The 20,499-nt window shown below is 36.4% G+C and overlaps 1 protein-coding gene across 4 annotated transcripts in view; it reads left to right on the plus strand.

The window, feature by feature from the left end:
• PHKB (phosphorylase kinase regulatory subunit beta) overlaps window positions 1–19,957 on the plus strand; it is a 235,261-nt gene extending 215,304 nt beyond the window's left edge. For all 4 annotated transcript variants that reach the window (XM_055552724.1, XM_055552725.1, XM_055552726.1 and 1 more), the window contains 5 exons: window positions 6,498–6,632; window positions 12,669–12,798; window positions 16,230–16,337; window positions 18,302–18,442; window positions 19,070–19,957. In XM_055552724.1, the coding sequence (XP_055408699.1) occupies window positions 6,498–6,632; window positions 12,669–12,798; window positions 16,230–16,337; window positions 18,302–18,442; window positions 19,070–19,207 (652 nt within the window). In that variant the 3' untranslated portion in view covers window positions 19,208–19,957. The remainder of the gene's footprint in view (window positions 1–6,497; window positions 6,633–12,668; window positions 12,799–16,229; window positions 16,338–18,301; window positions 18,443–19,069) is intronic.
• The last annotated feature ends 542 nt before the right edge of the window (window positions 19,958–20,499 follow it).

A 20,499-nucleotide genomic window follows, 5' to 3' on the forward strand; every position in this document is an offset into this window, starting at 1 on the left:
CATGTACCCCAGTGTTCATCACAACACTGTTTACAATAGCCAGGACATGGAAGCAACCTAGATGTCCATCTGCAGATGAATGGATAAGAAAGCTGTGGTACATGTACACAATGGAGTATTACTCAGCTGTTAAAAAGAATACATTTGAATCAGTTCTAATGAGGTGGATGAAACTGGAGCCTATTATACAGAGCAAAGTAAGTCAGAAAGAAAAACACCAATACAGTATATTGATGCATATTTATGGAATTTAGAAAGATGGTAATGATGACCCTATATGTGAAACAGCAACAGAGACACAGATGTAAAGAACAGACTTCTGGACTCTGTGGGAGAAGGTGAGGGTGGGATGATTTGAGAGAATAGCATTGAAACGTATATTATCATATGTGAAATAGATCACCAGTCCAGGTTCAATGCATGAGACAGGGTGCTCAGGGCTGGTGGACTGGGATGACCCTGAGGGGTGGGATGGGAAGGGAGGTGGTAGGGAGGATCAGGAGGGGGAACACTTATACACCCATAGCTGATTCATGTGAATGTATGGCAAAAACCACCATGATATTGTAAAGTAATTAGCCTCCAATTAAAATAAGTTTTTTAAAAAAAGAATATTTGTCTTGCTCATGGTATGTGTTACCCATAACTCTCCTGCCCTATATATGCTTATATCTCTCTGTTTTAACCCCTCTCTCTCTCTCAGGTTTTTTCGGTTTTTAATTTTATTTATTTACATCACCCACTGCATCAATTTCTAAACCAATACCACCATGTTTCTTTTCTCTTTTTCCCAAGGTTAATCCTGCCAGTGCAGTTTCTTTGACATTACTGCTATCAGGCACTCCAGTGAAGAAAATTAACCTGCTCACAGGATTGGTATTCTAGTCTGATAATGATTTGATTTGCTGTCTTGTTATTGATTTGTGCTCCAGCTTTCAGGTTGAAATAGATCAAGTTCCTGACAGGCCCATTACCATAAAGACCTCCAATCAACTGTTTTCTGCTCTAGGTCTGTCATTCAGGAGATAACCCCTGAGGATATATGTTATCAACTCTTTTTCATCACTGCTTTTCATACTGCCAGGTCATCCTCTGTAAGCAACTTTGATCATTGCATGTCTTCTATTGCCCACAGGAGCATCTGTGGATCACCTATCCAATGCTTAGAGAAGTCCATTGTTGTCATAGGTACCAGGCCTATGGAGATAGGGAAAAGGAGATAATTGCAGCTCTGAGTACATTAGTATAGTTTGATTCTCATTCACAGGACTTTGCTTTTGACGTTTGATACGAGGTAAGAAAGTGAGATGATAGAGTTCTACCTCTATTTTGTTGTGATTAGATCGCAGGTAGGGTAGGTGAATGATTGTTCTCCAGTTACCAGACAGGAATCTCACTTTGCCTCATTAAATTGTCACCCTCTCTGTATTAATAGGAATCAAACAAAATATCCCTTCTTGCAACTTTCTTATTTCCTATCATATAGCTTAGTAAAATGCTTGCATAGACAGTTATTCATTCACTTGTTTAGCAGTAAACTTGGCAAATACGTCTCAGTATCTTGAAATAAACTCAAAATAATTACTTTAAATGTTGTTTCTTGCTATGGATCAGTGCTATTGTTTATTGCATTTTTTTTTTTCCAGAAAATGTCAGCTGTTTCTGATTTGTCAATGATGTCAGATTTCCATGAACTTTATTTTCTATTTCACTCCTTAATTGGGGCAGGTTGGAAAGAAAAATGCCAGTACATATACAATATGCTAACCAACCTCACATCCCACAGAGTTTTTAGAAGGACAAGCTAATTCCCAGGACTATATAGGAATACTAGTCTGCCTCTTCACATTTTTCTAGCAGTGTGGAGGAATTCATTGTCAAGTCAGACCATGATACGTTTGAAGGTTGATCTGGTCAGTCATGTGTATCTACCTCTTTCTCATTTGCTTATTGGCAAGTAGAGCATGTCCCTGGTTCTTTAGACAGAGTGAATTTATAAGGATCTTGTCCAAGGATAACCTTCATTCTTTTGACCTTTCACAGTTGCTTGCTTGCTTGCTTTCCCCATTTTGCATTAACTGCTTTTACACTGGAATTGTCAAATCAGGTTTGGTGACTTTGTCAGCAGCAATGAGGGTAAGAAACCAGATTTTCCCATGCAAAGGAATAATGCCCTTTTGTATTAGTAATTCTAAAAATCGATTAAAATGTCTTTGATTTTACTCTCTTGGTTTTTTACTTTCTCGAAGTCTCTGATGGTTCATATCTAAAGCTGTTTTGATATGAACTCTGTTTTAGTCTTTTGAACAATTCCAAGCTAAACAGATTAATTTAACCAGTATTTTTTAGTGAATAATGTATTTTTTTAAACAGTCTGACAAATAAGATTAATTTGTGCTCAAATCAGTGAAAAACAGTCACCTTTCTTTGGTGGCTGCTGAGTACTGTTTTCTGTAATTTGCTCACAGAACTGCTGGGACTTTGTAAATAGAAGTCTTGGGAAAATTTTTAGATCTCCAGCTATCTTTGTTTATGGCATTGAAGGTTTTAAAAGGTAAATGTGATAGATATTGTTTAGTTTTAATAGCTCAAGTTTTGGGAAGACCTTAAAAAGTGTTTTAAAATGTTTTTAATTACTTATTTTAAAAGAGGATATATACCTCCTAAAGTTAAATTGATGTGGCACTTCTTCCAGCCTGAGTCTGAGAGTCAAGTAAAAGGAGTTTGCTAACATAATCTGAACATAACATCTGAACATAAAAATTGAACTCTATGATTTCAAAAGCCTTTTAACAATTTTTAGCATAACATTCTTATTTTTTCTTCAAAATACTTTCATAAAATGAGCTAAACAAGTAATAGTAATATAGTATTCCCATTTGAAAAAGAACTTGCAAATGGAGCTCAGTTGGTTAGTGACAGAATTGGTATTCAGGTCTGTCTTTATTGTTTTTGCTTTTCATCCTGACAAAATTTAACAATGTGTAATAGTAGAACAATTTGGTAAATTCTTATATACTCATTATTTAAATGAGTAAAAGCAATTGTTAGTAATTTGCATTTACTATATTTGCTTCTTTTTTTGCTGTAGATTATAAAGCAAATCCAAGACATTTTGACTTTTACCCCTCATAATTTTAGGAAGTATGTATCTAAAGTAAGGAAGGGGCTTGCCTGGTGGCTCAGTGGTAAAGAATCTGCCTGCCAGTGCAGGAGATGTGGATTTGATCCCTGGATCAGGAAGATCCTCTAGAGAAGGAAATGGTTTCTCCCACTCCAGTATTCTTGCCTGGAGAATCCCCCTGGACAGAGAAGCCTGGCGGGCTACAGTCCATGGGGTCACAAAAGAGTCAGACACAACTTAGCAACTAAACAACAACAAAAGTAAGGAAAAGGAAATTTTCTTAATAACCACAATACCATTATCACACCCAACACAATTAGCAATGATTCTGTAATATTACAGTATTTTTATTCATGTTTTTCTGGTTGTTCCCAGAATGACTTTGTTTTAAAAATAATCATGGTTGCAAAGAAGGTCCCCACAAGGCACTAGTTGTTACATCGCTTAAGTCACGGTTAATCTAAAACAATACCCCTCACCCCATTTTTCTTTTCATGATGTTAACTTGCTTGGGGAGACTAAAAGGCTGGTCTTTAAATCTTAAATTTGATGTTGCTTCTATTATACTAAGCTGCCTGAAATGTAAATTTTAAATGTTAATAAAGAAATACAATAATAAATAGAAAACAACTCTGTCTAATCTTAAAATTAAAAGTAGAATTTTTTTATTTTAAAGAGTTCACAGAACAGTTTACAGTAAGTGAAATGTTGTAAGAATTAATTTCATAAGCAACTTTAAAATCAAAATAAAATCCAAAGTAGTAACTGTATCCTTGTGACTTTTATGTCTGTATTAGCATTTTGACTAAATGTAGTTCGTAATAGTGAAGATGAACAAGTAAATTCTGGTGGTTTGGTGTTTTAGTCGCTAAGTCATGTCCAACTCTTGCAATCCCATGAACTGTAGCCCACCAGGCTCCTCTGTCCTTGGGATTCTCCAGGTGAGAATACTGTAATGGGTTGCCATTTCCTTCTCCAGAGGATCTTCCTGACCCAGGGATCAAACCCTGCTCTCCTGCATCGCAGGCAGATTCTCTACCAACTGAGCTATGAGGAAGTCCTAATAAATTCTAGTGTTTGGCAGTAATATAAGTTTAGTCCAATTTTTCTTTTCAGCTGATTAGAGAAGTGCAAATTGTACATCTTAACTCTGTCACAAGTGTTGCACGTATCAGAAAACTTACAAACATGTATTTTGTTGTTTGTAAATACCTTGTCATCTTTACTATTCTTACCAAAGAGCAAGTATTAAATATTTGTCATGTACTATCAGTGGTAATAGTATGTATTTTACATTATTATGTCCTATTCTTGAGTATTTCTTCATGGCTATATAATCTATCTCAGTATCCAACTGGCCTGCTAGTTAAATGCCTAACTTCCAGAAATGGCAACAATGAAGAATAGTGAAGAGGATAGGAAAAAGAGGTGAGAGTTGCCTTATCAGAAGGATTGGAGCAGTCACAGAGCAGGGACACACTGCTTTGTCTCCTGTGGCCTGGCTAAGTGGGCAGGGCGATACGCTTGGTTGATATTACTTACTGTTCAACCCGGAAACTGTTACATTTTTCCTACCATTTTCTTCCACTGAGAGACATTAAAGTCACTCCATAAGGATGCAGCAGTATTGTTTTGCAAGCCAGCCTTGGCAGAAAGACAAAGACTTTAATTTTTGGTTATTTCCGTCTAACTTCTTCATCTCTATACCTGTGATAAGCCTTGTAGGCAGTCTTTCAAAAGAGTGCATCAAGAGAAAGATACTGAAATATTCGGGTGCAGTAGCTTCCCTGTGTTTAATCTTCATTGCTGTAACTATTATGTTTCTGCCTGTGCACTGGCTGTACAGCCCCTCTTTTGAGACAAAACCTGAGTAAATAGAGACACATTCTTTCCAGATGCTGAGCTTTCCTGTCCCTGTCTGTTATTCAGTTTTCACCGGAGGATTTAAGGATAAAGTATAGGATTCTGCTGTGTAAAACTAATTCCCTAGCTTTTCCTAATGGTGTGTAGAGTTCTGATTCCCTAAGGCACAGTGTTATTTCCAGAGTTTTCTTCAATTTGCATAACTGGTTTATCTGACTTCTTTCCTCAGAATAACACAAATGAAGTGAGATGACACTATAAAAATACTAAAAGCTTCTCAAATTAAAGAGTAAAATTATTTACACATAAAATGATGAAATATTTTGGGCATATCCAGGCATATAACTACCAGGCACACAAACAGTACTCAATAAATACTTTCCTAAATAATCATAATAAAGCTGTTTCTGTAATAAAAACATACTTTATGAACAGCATTTAAATATCTATTAAAGAATAGATTCTTCTGAAATCTGTTGAATAAAGTGTGTTCTCTAATATACTAGTTATCAGTTCAGTCGCTCAGTCGTGTCCGACTCTTTGTGACCCCATGAATCGCAGCACGCCAGGCCACCCTGTCCATCACCAACTCCCGGAGTTCACTCAGACTCACGTCCATCGAGTCGGTGATGCCATCCAGCCATCTCATCCTCTGTCGCCCCCTTCTCCTCTTGCCCCCAATCCCTCCCAGCATCAGAGTCTTTTCCAATGAGTCAACTCTTCACATGAGGTGGCCAAAGTACTGGAGTTTCAGCTTTAGCATCATTCCTTCCAAAGAAATCCCAGGGCTGATCTCCTTCAGAATGGACTGGTTGGATCTCCTTGCATTCCAAGGAACTTTCAAGAGTCTTCTCCAGCACCACAGTTCAAAAGCATCAATTCTTCAGCGCTCAGCTTTCTTCACAGTCCAACTCTCACATCCATACGTGACCACTGGAAAAACCATAGCCTTGACTAGACGGACCTTTGTTGGCAAAGCAATGTCTCTGCTTTTCAATATGCTAATAAGTTATAACTATCTAACACATTTATATGTGTCTCTGTATTTAAAAGGCAGGTACTTCTCTATCCCTTCTAATTACAAGGAAATGACTACAAAATAAATGTAATAGGTAAGAAATACTTGTCCTTCCTGGGAAAGGAGCATTTATATAATAGTATATCACAGCTCATTTCTTAAAATGAATTTTTATCCTTTTTTTTAATCTATCTATTATTAAGAAAATAGTAATGTGACAGCTGCTGCTCATCAATCTTATTTGGTAAGAACCTAAGTTTATTTTCATGTTTTACGACCTTACCACATATGCAAGAACAGGCCTCATTTTTAACAGTCTAACCATGTCACATAATCTTGATGGAAGTAATTCTATCAGAAGTTCAGGAAATTTAAATAGCCTTTTTCATTCTTCTTTGGATGGGTCAGTGCCATTAAGGGCATTGCGATGAGAAGCACAAGGTGATTTTATTTTAAGAGTTACTGATTCGTGCTTCCCTTGTTTTGTTTCAGGTGGATCATCCATGCTATGGAGTATGAACTACAGATCCGTGGTGGAAACAAGCCAGCCAGAGACTTATATCAGCTGTCACCCAGTGAAGTAAAACAGCTTCTATTGGATATTCTCCAGCCTCAACAGAATGGAAGGTAATGACAGTCCTTTGTTACCTACAGGACACTCTGGATTTACAATAACATTTTATACATGTGTGTGTATGAAATTAGTAAGATGTTAATAAGAAATAAAATGTAGCAATGTGTCAATACTAGATGGGCAGCATACATAGAGATACTAATTAAAATGTCTATCTTCAGTTGTAATTTTGTATTGATTTGAATTTTATACTTTTTCCAGGTATAGTTTGTAATAATTTTTATTATTTTGTGTAGAATGTAGTACTTCATTCTACTTTGGTCAATTCCCTTTCTAATCTTTGGTAGCACTCACCATCTCCTCCCAACATTTTGGCACACAAGTTTGAGTTTGATAATGTTAATTAAATTCTTGCTTGTGACTGTGTCTCTTTAAGTAGACTGTAATCTTCTTCAGAGTAAACTGTCTTAGACGTAACTTGTACCAACCTTAGAATATAAGTAAAGCAAATACTTTGGATTGCTTTGAATTGAAGAGTTATTTGTATTACAAAAACAGTTTTAATATAATTACTTAGGCAAACAGTTTTGAGCGCTATTTGTGTGCCTGGTACTTTCCAAAATGATATAGTTTTATGCCTAGAAATATCTAGGAAAGAAGTCTTCTGCAAAAGTAGACATGAACAAACAGAAAAGCATCCTTTTTCTTAAACAGGAAGACTTTAAAGATGTCTAACAATTCCAATAAAATTCCAACAAGCTGTTTTATGGAGTTAGACCAGTAAATACTAAAATTCCTATGCAAAAGCAGACATGCAAGAATAACCAGAAAAACATAAAGACTTGCCCTAAGAGAGACAGTTAAAGTATTTAATAGCCTTTATAATTAAAATAATGTGATGCTGGTACATGAACAGAAAAATAGAACTAGTGAACAGAAAAGAAAGTCCAGAAATAGACTCCCAATCACATCTGGAAATTTTGTGTGTGATAGAGGTGACATCTCAAATCACTGGGTCAAAGATAGACTTTTTAAATAACTAGTGATGTGACAACTGGATAACGACTTGGAAAAGATAAAATAAAATCCATACTTTATACTGTACTTAAGAATAAACTCCAAACAGATTAGTGATTAAACATTTAAAAAAATGAAACTGTGCTGGTGCTAAAGGCGTCCCAGGTGGCTCAAGTGGTAAAGAATCCACCTGCCAATGCCTGTGCCAGTGCCAATGCCAATCCACCTGCCTGTGGAGATGCAGGCAGGAGACATGGGTCCAATTCCTGGGTCGGGAAGACCCCCTGGAGGAGAAAATGGTAACCCATTCCAGTATTCTTGCCTGGGAAATCCCACAGACAAAGGAGCCTGGTGGGCTATAGTCCATGGGATCACAAAGAAATTGGACATGACTTAGCTCTTGAGAGTCCCTTGGACTGCAAGGAGATCCAACCAGTCCATTCTGAAGGAGATCAGCCCTGGGATTTCTTTGGAAGGAATGATGCTAAAGCTGAAACTCCAGTACTTTGGCCACCTCATGTGAAGAGTTGACTCATTGGAAAAGACTCTGATGCTGGGAGGGAGTGGGGGCAGGAGATGAAGGGGACGACAGAGGATGAGATGGCTGGATGGCATCACTGACTCAATGGACGTGAGTCTGAGTGAACTCCGGGAGTTGGTGATGGACAGGGTGACCTGGCATGCTGCGATTCATGGGGTCGCAAAGAGTTGGACACGACTGAGCGACTAAATGAACTGAACTGAACTAGCTCGAAGAAGACATGGGTAAATTCCTCTGTAACCTTGGTATGAGAAAGACTTTCTAACTATGACTCAAACCTAGGGGCAATAAAAGATAAATAAAACTATATAAAAATTAAAACCCACATTTTTCATAGAAAAAAATAGGCAATGCCAAAAGACAACTGAGAAGCTGGAGCAAAACATATGTTCAAAGAGTTAATGCTAATTCTTAAAATTTGAGAAAAATGGGGGAAGATACAATTGATCAATTCATTTAAAATGTTAAAAATGGACCTTAAATATTTGGAGAGATGTTCAAACTAACTCATAATTAGAGAAATATAAATTAAAACACATTGAGATACCATTTCTCATTATAAGACTGGCAAAGTTAAAGAGTATGGGGAACATTTGCTGAGGCTGTGGAGAAAACAGATAGTCCCATATACAGCTGATGAGTACAACCCTTCTATATGAGAATTTGATAATATCTTAAAAAAAGTCTACATGTGCACTTATCCTTTGACCCAGCAGTCTTAGTCTTATTTTTAAGGACCCACCCTGGAGATTTGCCTCCAACAATGTGAGTATATATGCACAAGGTTATTCATTGCATCATCATCTATAATTGCAAATTTTGGAATGCCCATGACCTAAGTCCTCATACATGGGGAATTATTTGAATAAACTGTGGTAAATGTCCACACAATGGAGATTATGAAGTTGTGAAAAAGAACAAGTGTGGTCTCTATGAACTGATAGGGAATAATCTCTAGGCTGTATTGATACCTGAGAATAGCAAAGCACAAAAGAGTATAGTACTCTACTCTTCATGTAAGAAAGAAGAGGATATCTGCTCATTTTTGCAGAAGAAATATAGGAAGGCTAAATCAGAAACTAGTGAAATTGGTTACCTTCAGAGAGTGGGTGGGAACAGGGTGGAAAGAATGAAAAAAATAGATCCACAGCAGTAGGGTTGAGGGGAGAGCAATACTTCAAATTCAGACCATTTGAATAGCTCTGACTCTCCAACTTCTGTGATATTTCTAAAACATAAATAATTATTCCCCAAACAAATCATTAATGAAAATTAATCCAGATGTGGAAGGTACCAAAAATAGAATACATACAGTAACAATTGACCCTAACCATATTACAAATGAATAATATTACCACACTGAAAGGGGAGGGGAAGACAAGAATTAACCAAAGTACCTTTGGAAAACATTGACTAGACACTGTAAAGCTAAACAAAAAGAGAACTACACACAAATCCTGGACTCTGTATAGTAATTTTTTTTTCTCACAGAGGTAGGAATTAGCAATTCTGGAATTTATACACACATGCATAGTATTATATATTGGGTTGGCTGAAAAGTTCGTTTGAGTTTTTCCATGACATCTTACAGAGAAACCCATACGAACTTTTTGGTCAACCCAATATATGGTGCATATACATATACACACACTGAGATTAAATAAATAATTCAATATATTGGAGCTAATTTGAGCCAGATTTTTTTTCACTGTTGAAATATATAGTTACAAATAAGGAAAGGAGAATGGCTAGAATATTCCCTGTGGTGTTTGATAGGAATTGGAAGTATCACTGTGAATTCATAGTTTTTACAAAGATGGATAGATACAGAAATAAATGAGAATGTGTATATGTATATGGGAGCATACATCCTTATCTTTCCTAACTGTCCACTAAGAAAACCTAGAAGCAATGAAACCCCAATAGCAGTGAGCAAACCTGGTACCCAGATGCTGATTTCCAAATAACACTTTCTAATGGAAAGAACCAGGATTCCTTGGAGAAGTAGTTGATTGCAGGGCTGGGGCAGGAAAAACACAAGATAAACCTGAAGCATCTTGTTGTACAGAAAGTAAGAAAATGCTCCAAAAACTATAGAGGTGTGTTAGAAGGATGCCAGAGGCTCAATGACCAAAGCTGGGACAATTTGAGCAACAAAATGAATAATGATACTATTGGATTACATCCAGTAGAATAAAGATCCATAAGTCCATGCTGATATAAATTGATAAATGGGAGAGAAGGGACTCTTTTTACAATAGAATTCCAATTAATAAGTGTAGGTGGAATGATGATAATGTTGGTGGAATAATGATCACCATTAGGCAAGTACAACAGTAACCATTACAGGCAAGAACCCCTAAATTTAGTGGGTGGAAGTATGATGAGAAATGGGAATTTGTATAATTTCAGAGTATTTCCACTCAAGATACTTTTTAATTGTAAAAGGAAAAATTGTAACTTTACAGTGAAACCCAGCAGACTCCACCTTAACCAAATGATCAAGTTAACATCATCAGTAGTAAGATACGTCAGCATTACATACCCCCCTGGTACGATGTGCTGAGAAAGGGTACAGCCATTTCTGGGTATTGCAAAACAGTGCATAACCGAGTTTAATCATGAGAAAACATCTGACAAACCTAAATTGAGATACATTCTACAAAATAACTGACTTTTCTAAAATGTCAAAGTTGTGAAAGATAAAGATTGAGGAACTGTCACGGATTAAAAGAGCCTAAGGAGACCTGAACACTAATGCAGTGTGGGGTCCTGGGTGGGACACAGGACCAAAACAAGGAAATTTGCAGTGAAATTGGCAAAATTTGAGTACGGTCTGTAAGATTAGTAGTATTCTACCAATGTTTATTTCCTGGTTTCGATAGTTGTACTATTGATTATGTAAGATGACAGAAAGTAGAAGAGGCTGAGTAGAGGAACATTTTTTTTTTTTTTTTTTTTTTGCTTTTCTGTAAACCTAAATTTTTTCTAAGCAAAAAGATAAAAATAAGAGAATTCTTCTAAAATAATTCCTGCTCTGTGAATATTAACACATTTTTACCTTTTATGTTGTTCTAAGCAAACATCTTCCTTTTATAGTCTTTTTTTTTTTTTTTTTCTTTTTTTTGCACCTTTTATAGTCTTAACCATGACTTTACAGAACTCTGAAAACATCTTTTTTGTTGTTGCCAAACAAAGGAAGAAAGGGGAAGAATCACATGGAAAATATTCAGTTTGCATACCCATTATCCAAATTAAAACATCACAAAGGAACCTTTTTGGCTTTTTTCTTTAGCATAGCACTGAACCCAGCCACACAAATCTGGGCCTACCAAGAGAAGCTATACATCCGAAAGAGATACCTCCTCACTTGTGTAGTGATGTAACTTCTCGATCCTCTTTCACCAGAACAACAATGTCTTTTTCTGATCACTGTATCCTGCATAAGGAGTTTCACACCTAGAAATATTGTTGATCATTATTTGTGGTTGATGACGCATTTTACTCTGCTGCCTGTTTTAATACCAAGTATAAAAAAATTATATTTGTTCCTATCTTCAGCTTTTATAATAATATACTACTATGTCATTTGTTTATTCTTTTCAGATTGTGCAAATTCTGTATCTTTAGCAGTTTGTGATTGAAGTAACTATTATATTTTTAAGATTTAAAACTTAAATTCATTAAAATAATGGATCTAGAATTTTGACTCTGTATTAATTATTATGACATGTAAGATTTGGTAGCTGATATTTTAGCACTGGTACTTTGGCTGTATTTAAGTAGAAAACTAAATATAAGGTTTAAAATAAGGTAATTTCATTAGATGGGCTTCCCTGGTGGCTCAGTGGTAAAGAATCAACTTGCCAATGCAGACTTGGGTTTGATCCCTGGGTCCTAAAGATCCCTGGAGAAGGAAATAGCAACCCACTCCAGTATTCTTACCTGAGAAATCCCATGGACAGAGGAGCCTGACAGGCTAGAGTCCCTGGGGTCCCAAAAGAGTCAGATATAACTTAGTGACTAAACAACAACAGTTTTATTAGATACATTATGCTTTTTTGAGCACTCACCCACTTATCAGGTGGTTATTAAGCACCTTTCTTGGAGAGGTATATAGGAGTAATCAAACTATATATACAATGCCCATGTCTTCACGGAACTTACATTTTATTGCACGTGAGGACCAGGTAAACTTATTTTGAAATTGACTGTTCCTCTGTTTTTAAATTGAACTGTGTTGCATGTTAGAAACTCATTTGATCACATAGTGAATTGTAAGAAACTTACTAGAGAATAACATTTTGCCTGTTAAATTTTTTTAAATCTTAGGGATTTTCTCCTTTCCTGCAAGTTCTCTTTTCACTATGAAATATTTAATAACCTCTGTAACACATGGTAGATATGCATCATTGATGGATTTTGGCTTTTATTGCTCACTCTGTTGGAACAATTAATCCATATAAAAGCACTGCTTTTTGCCAGAACAAACTTGTTTTTCAACACTGAGGCATTTTCTTTTGGTCTACAGATGTTGGCTGAACAGGCGGCAGATCGATGGCTCTTTGAATAGAACCCCCCCTGGGTTCTATGACAGAGTATGGCAGATCCTGGAACGCACACCCAATGGAATCATTGTAGCCGGGAGGCATTTGCCCCAGGTACAGCCCCACTGTGTCTGTGTCAGTAAAAGGGACTTCTAAAGAGACCTAAAGAGAAAAGAAGACAGCAGAGGATGAGATGGTTAGATAGCATCACAGACTCAATGGACATGAATCTGAGCAAACTCCAGGAGATGGTGAAGGACCCGGAAGCCTGGTGTGCTACTCTCCATGGGGTCGCAAAGAGTCAGACAGGACTTAGTGACTGAGCAACTACAAAGGAGCAGGGAGTTCTTCCCCTCTCTGCTTTGCAAATGACCTTTCTACTTATTTCATTTTCTAAGAATATTTAGATCCTTGAAAGGAGAAACATAGAAGCCTGCTCAAGTGGATTAGAAATAATAGCAATGATGGTAGAAATACCACCAAGTGCAATAGGCCAGTGGCAGGGAACCTCACAAACAGGAAAACATATGTTCAAAAACCAAATCAGTCTTAAGAAACAAGGTGGTTTAGTAATGCTGTGGCTAGAAATTACTAATTAAAAATTGGATTGAACGTGAAAAGTACAGTAACTTTTAGGTCATTAGACAATCACTTATTAACTGAGAGGTAACTGACGTTTGATCTGAATGAATTAGTATTCCCTTCTTCAAATGGTTTTCCAGGTTTTATCAACTGGCCAGCCTCTTTAATTCTTTAATTTAATTCTGACACTTAAATCATTCTGCTTGTGCACAAACGTGAATAATTAGGCCTTCTAGAAATGGAGTACTATATCTGTTTATAGTGTTGAAACATCAGCCAAATTCTTTGTGATAAAGGTCTTTATCAACGTATTCTTTTTTTATTGAAGTATAGTTGATATATAATGTGAGTTTCAGGTATACAGCCTAGTGATTCAATATTCCTATAGATTATATTCCATTTAAAGTTATTATAAAATATCGGCTATATTCCCTGTACTGTAGCATATTTATTTATTTTATGCATAGTTTGTGCCTCTTAGTCTCCCACACCTATCTTGCCCTCTACTCTTCCCTCACCCCACTGGTAACTACTAGTTTGATCTTTATATCTGTGAAAATAAAATACTCTTAAAACACACACCTATACTCATTTTGTTTATATGTACATAGGGTATTTCTGAAAGAACCCACAAGAAATCGATAGCATTCTTTTCTTTGCCTTTGGGGAAGGGGACTGTGGTCTATGGTACAGCTTGGGCTTTTCACTGATAATCCTTTTTAACCTTTCAGATTTTTGAACTTTGTGAATCTATTATTCTTTTCTAAAAATGAATAAGAACTTTTTAAAAGTATTTTTTATGCTGTTCATGGACTGTTGATTGGTTTTGTTGGTTGTCAGTATAGGTGCTCCAGTCCTTCCCAAGGTGCTCTCTGTGACCATTGTATGGAGCGCCTCTGTCTCCTGTGGGCAGGGAACCCATTTCAACTGTTCGTGTCCTGCTGCTTCTACTAGGCCTGTGTCTGAGCACAGTGGACTGTTGCAACCTTCTGTTGCTTCTTTCCCAGCCTCTGCTAATGCCTACCAGACTTTCTTTTAATTATCTGATCGCCTGGGCATATTCTCTCCTTGCTGACAACATGTTAAGTATTTCTAAGTGCCAGGCTCTTTTCTAAGTGCTCGTTTAATCCTTACAACTGTCTTTTGTGGTAGGTACTGTATAACTACTATTTGACAGATGAGGAGACTAAAACACAGCTCAGTGGTTTTCCCAAAGTCATACATCTAGGAAGCACCTGACCTAGTGTGACCCCCTTCCCAGCAGTTTGGCTTCTGAGCCTTTTCTCTTAACTTCTCTGCTACACTTTCCACTTGTTTCAGAGACTGGAAAATAAGGTAGCCTGATAGCTCTTCTCTAGATTTAATTATCATATTGCATACTAGCTATGCTGACTTTTCAAATGAGATATATTAAAAGGACATTGATGTGAACCCATGAAAAGATCTTCCTTTCCTTCTGTAACCCCATTAATCTCATTGCTAGACATCTAAACAGTTATAATTGCAGGCATATCTCAAATAGTGCAAGTTTGATTCCAGATGATCACAGTAAAGCAAATTACATAATTTTTTCTGGTTATTCAGTGCATATTAAAGTTATGTATACACTATACTGTAGTCTGATAGGCATGCAATAGCATTATATCTAAGAAAACAATGTACATACCTTAATTTAAAAGTACTTATTGCTAGAAATTGGTAACTATCATCTAAAAACACAGGGCTGCCAGAAACTTTCAATTTGTAAAATCAACAACAACAACAAAAATCTGCAAAGTGCAGTGAAGTGAAGCACAATAAAACAAGGTATGCCTGCACCAGCTTCATTTTTCCCTGAATTAGGTACTACCTGTAATCACTGACAGTATGTTGGATTGTACTGAATACAAAATACAATAGATGGACCATGTTGCATATAGGACTGAAGCATTATTACACCAAGCAAAATAATATTGCTCTCACTTAATTGAAAGGAGACAATGGGCTTAGTCCCATTTTAAATAGTAAGTAGATACACATGTTCTAGGGTATGAGGAAATTAACTGTAGATCGTGCTCTGAGGTAAAGGCAAATAAGTATGACTCATCATCTCTCCATCTCTGGTAATAATTCTGGTGACTCCATCTGCTCTCCGTCATTCAAGCCTAACATTTAGAGCCTTTCCTTCCATCCTTTGAAGATTATCCAGCATGCCAAGATTTTTTCTTTGTTTGAGTTTATTTTCTGCTTTCATTTGGTTTGCAGAAAGTATATGGAAGATTTTTACAATGCTCTTGTTTTAAACGAAATATAAAGAGGAGATTAGAGAAAATTTTTTTTGTTTTGCTTTTTTCTGTGTTTGCTTACCATTTCTGCACATGATATTGTTTCACTTATTTGTGTGCATTTTTATGCTGCCAGCTCAGAAGGACTGCCACAGAAACGATGTTAATTCAGTAGCAAGTGACTTAGATGCTGAAGTCTGATGGCAAGCATAACTTGTTGTGTTAATTCTGAAAGCAATATGTATTCTTATGTGTTGTTCAATTTTTGGCCATTCCTTTTGTGTATTCCTAGAGAAGGAAATGGCAACCCACTCCAGTACTCTTGTCTGGAAAATTCCATGGACAGAGGAGCCTTGTAGGCTACAATCCATGGGGTCGCAAAGAGTCAGACACGACTGAGCGGCTTCACTTCACTTCACTTCACTTTTGTGTATTGAAGTAGTTTCCTAATACAGTCCGCTTTTCCCTAAATACATTAATATAGGAAAGATAACTACTAAAAACAGGAGGTTTAATTTATCACAAGAGTCAGCTGGTTAGCTTAAGTAGTTTGACATATATAAAATCCAGTCATAAAGCTAAAAATGCTCCCTAAGGTTTTGTAGAAGCTGAAAAAGAAACTAGCGAATGAAATTTTCCTGTTAAACGGGAACCAGAGTGTAACAATGCAGCATTTTAATGTTGAGTTATTTTTTTCAGCAACCAACCCTGTCAGATATGACCATGTATGAGATGAATTTCTCTCTCCTTGTTGAAGACATGTTGGGAAATATTGACCAGCCAAAATACAGACAGATTGTCGTGGAGGTTTGTATTTAAAAATGTAGATTGCTGAAGAAGTGCTTTCTATCTGCTCCCTGAAAACCAGTATAAAACAAACTGCTTACGAGGCCAGGAATTCACTCCTCACCTAACCCAGATCTCCAGTTGAGTCCTGGAGGAGATGGCCATCCTTGACCCTTGAGTCAAGGCACACGAACAATTCAAACATCTTAAATCCATCAGGGTAGAGAGACTGACTGGCCAACTTGCCCAGCTACACACTCATCCCCACAGTAAGTGCGTCAACAGTACCCTAAAAGAGAGGATGTGACCTTTTTCTGTTTATCTTATTTTCATTTTTTCCTGTTTACAGAAATAACTCATGACTATTGTAGAAAAGTTCAATAGTTGGGAAAATTATAGAAAAGAAAACCAAATATATCTCTATATCCACTAGCAATAGATCATCACTATTATTTTGAGGGACACCTTTCCAGACATCTCTGTGGACAGAGAAAGCCTGTAATTTTGTATATCATCACTGCTGCATATAAAGTTAAATGCTAAAACACACACACCTGTGCATGCACACGTACACATACTTTTTTGCCATTTTAAAGTATTATATCAAATACATAAAGACTCCCTTGAATGGATATAATGTATAGCTCATCCTCACTTTGTTTCTCTGGGAATATCTCCATCAGACTCTGTGTTTCTTGAGGGTGGGTAATATGTCCTGTTGATACAGAAGCTCTCAGTGAGTGCTGGACTGGATGTAGCACCTCCTAAATCCAGCATGTCTGGAGCTACAGTCAGCTGAGTGAGATTTAGCCTCATCTATGATAGGCCAGAATTTGGGTAAGAGTATCAGCCAATCAGTTTCATAGCTTGTGGGAGTAAGACAGAGACTGGGATGAAGAAAAGATGGGAATTTTAGAAGCGTGATTGCCTTCTTTGTACAGTTAACCTTTTGGTATCTCATGCCTATAGATGCCCCTAAAAAGTGGTCATTCTCTTTGCAGAAGAAATTTACCTTTAGAACTTGAGCAAAACTTCAAATTCTTTTGGCTAAAGCTCTGCCCCAAGGTCTCCCACATTGTGACTCCTGGATTTTTTCTTAGTGTTTCCTTTGGTTCTTTCAGGTACTAATTGGGAAACATTTCAATAAAGTATATCAGAAAGATTCCCAAGTTGGAAATTATGTCTTTATCCTGTTTCATGTACAAACTAGGAACCATAATCATCATCAGAAAGTCTTTACCAAGCATTGTATACTCAGATACAATTTTGCATATTGCAGTTTGTCATATAAAATGAACATTAGTACTTAGGATAAATGTATACGGTAGCCAAGCAATAGGATGATGCCTTAAACTAAGATAGCTTATACAAACCAAATAGTGCTCATGTCATAAAGAATCACAGTTAAGTATATTGTTTAAAACATAACTGTCCCCTGAGAAATACTGTGATGTCAGAGAATTATACTCATTTTGGCATGCTAGACTTAAGTCATTTAATTGTGAGTGTAGATCCAAAATCTCCACTGTACTCATCTGCCTTGCTTTCTGAGGCAGCCTCTGCACCACTGGACCCTGTTTTGGTCCACCAAACAGTGGCTTGCTTGCCACCAAACATGAAGGTGTAAAGACTAGAGAGAGTTCAGACACTTTGGATACTATAGGGTACTATGTACTGTGAACGGATTAGAAAAGTCATTTTTCTAAGTTATCGATTTTATTTAAGTGACTGAAAAACATTTCCATATAGCTACAGGGATACAGACAATGAAAAAAAAAAAAGTGAGATTTCCAAACAGAACTCATGTTATTAACTTGTATAGGTAGGAAGATTCCATCCATAGATGATCCTAACACCTATCATTGTACAGAACAGGCTGTGGAGTACAAGGGCCATCCATCAGTCTAAGGAAAGAATGAAAACACATGCAGACTATGGCGCTTTTATGGTTCATATAATTGGCTTTCGATGTCTGTCTCTTCTAGTTACTAATGGTCGTATCCATTGTACTGGAAAGAAACCCTGAGCTAGAATTTCAAGACAAAGTAGATCTTGACAAACTGGTGAAAGAAGCATTTCATGAATTTCAAAAAGATGAGAGTCGACTAAAGGAAATTGAAAAACAAGTAAGTAGAGAAAATAGCTTTTTGTAGAATTTTTTTTCTCAATTCTTCAAAGTATCCGTAAATCCCTTATCATTTAACTTACAAAACAGATATGCAGAGTACAAAATGGGAGGAAGTCTGACTTATTTGAGGAATTGATGTTACTTTTTACTCAATTATTAGTCAATTCAGCTAAGAAGTTCTGACTAGAAAGATATCTAAGAAGAGATAAATTTCCTTTATGTAGTTAGCAGTTAAAATGTGTTTTACCAGAAAGAAGCCATGATTCCAGAAGACTATAAAGTTAAATTCTGGGAGGACGGGATGAGGAACAGGCTACACTGGTGCTGTGTGCTACCTAATATAGCTCCTTCCAGGCTGTCTGTTTAATATTTTATTCTCATCCATAAAAAGGTTCCCTCAGTAAATAAAAATTGTCGGCAAAAAGGAGAATACTGAAAATGCTGTCTTTGTTTTATATGCTGAGAAGATGCTTCAGGAAAATAAAAGAAAAACTCAAGAACCTCACATTTTCCACAAGGAAATCTTCCTGTGAATTTATTTTTCCCTCTCAGCTGACACAGATTTTACCTGTCAACTCTTTACAAACAAAAACTCAGATGACTCACTTACTGTTTTCCTTTGTAGGATGACATGACTTCCTTTTACAACACTCCCCCTCTGGGAAAAAGAGGAACATGCAGCTATTTGACAAAGGTCGTGATGAATCTGCTGCTGGAAGGAGAAGTCAAGCCAAGCAATGATGACCCGTGTCTGGTTAGCTAGTGAGGAACGTGGTAGAGACTTTGTTAAGACAGGTTTTCCAGCAGTGTGTTGTTTGTGTTGAAGCTTAATCAAGGCAGCCATTAATGAGTGGGCTGACCATGCTGGTGAAGTGGTCACCACACCCTTGGTGGAATTATTGGACTTCTTGCATGCCATAACCAATCTAATGGTAAGAAATGCTTGTAATCAAGTGAAAATAAGTTCTCATGATTATGCCAACTACAGTAATAATCTTTACTGAGCAGTAGTAATAGTTTATTAATTGAAAGTTTACCACTGCATGTTTTCTGACTACATAACTCTTCAAATTGAGCCTTTGCTCATTTTGGATTAAATTCCCACCTTACTGCCAATTAAATGAATTTTCCAACGAATAATGCATACCGGGAATGAAAGTATATTGAAAAAATGGTGAATTCTTTTTAAGTAACATGCTTCTAGAACAAAATATTGATATGCACCATAAAAGCAAAATCAACAAGCTGGTATTTTTATTCTAAAACTGCATTATTGGTAATATTTTAGAATACAGAGCTATTGTACAATTTTTACCTTGTAAACATTATTATGGTTTTGTATTTGTGCTAACTGTAGGGGTTGGACTAAAGTAATAAATCAATACCTTATCAAATATTTTCTTTGCGCCTTTAGTAAAAATAAGTATGAACTGTTAACCTAGTTTGTACTCATAAAAACAAAATTAAAAATCATTAAATTTTATTTCTGAATTAATGAATATATCTGAATACATCCTTTGTTCTCATTTTTCTCAATACTGAATTTATTACTCCTGAATATTTTCATTTAATTGATCGGGAGATGAAAGAGAATCTATGGTACCTACCATTACACATATTTTGTTACCAAATTTACTTAAGCTAATGTTAATAAACATATAAAGTAGGTTAAACATTTAAATTTCATCAGTTATTTCCTTACTGAATGTTACAGTGAAGCCCATTAATTTGAGCCCTGACCCCAAAGGGAGTCATTTTTCTCACTAGTCTTATGGGAGTTTCACCTGAAAAGTCAAACTTGTCACAAAAAATGCAGCCCATTTATAAAGTCTTGAAAGGATCTAAGACAGAAAGGACAAGTAGCTTAAGTGACAAATCGGGCTGATATCAAATAAATGGATGCAGGAGCACGTGAAAAAATCTGGAGTCGGGCACATTCCTCATAACTTTGAGGTACACTTGCAAAGAGTGTGCTGGTTGGCAAAACTGAGAAAAATGAGGTAAAATCTTACCTTATAGAACTTTTTTGTTTTAAGAAATCAGGGAGAAAAATAT

The sequence above is a fragment of the Bubalus kerabau genome, chromosome 17, assembly GCF_029407905.1.
Source record: "Bubalus kerabau isolate K-KA32 ecotype Philippines breed swamp buffalo chromosome 17, PCC_UOA_SB_1v2, whole genome shotgun sequence".
Taxonomy (NCBI): domain Eukaryota; kingdom Metazoa; phylum Chordata; class Mammalia; order Artiodactyla; family Bovidae; genus Bubalus; species Bubalus kerabau.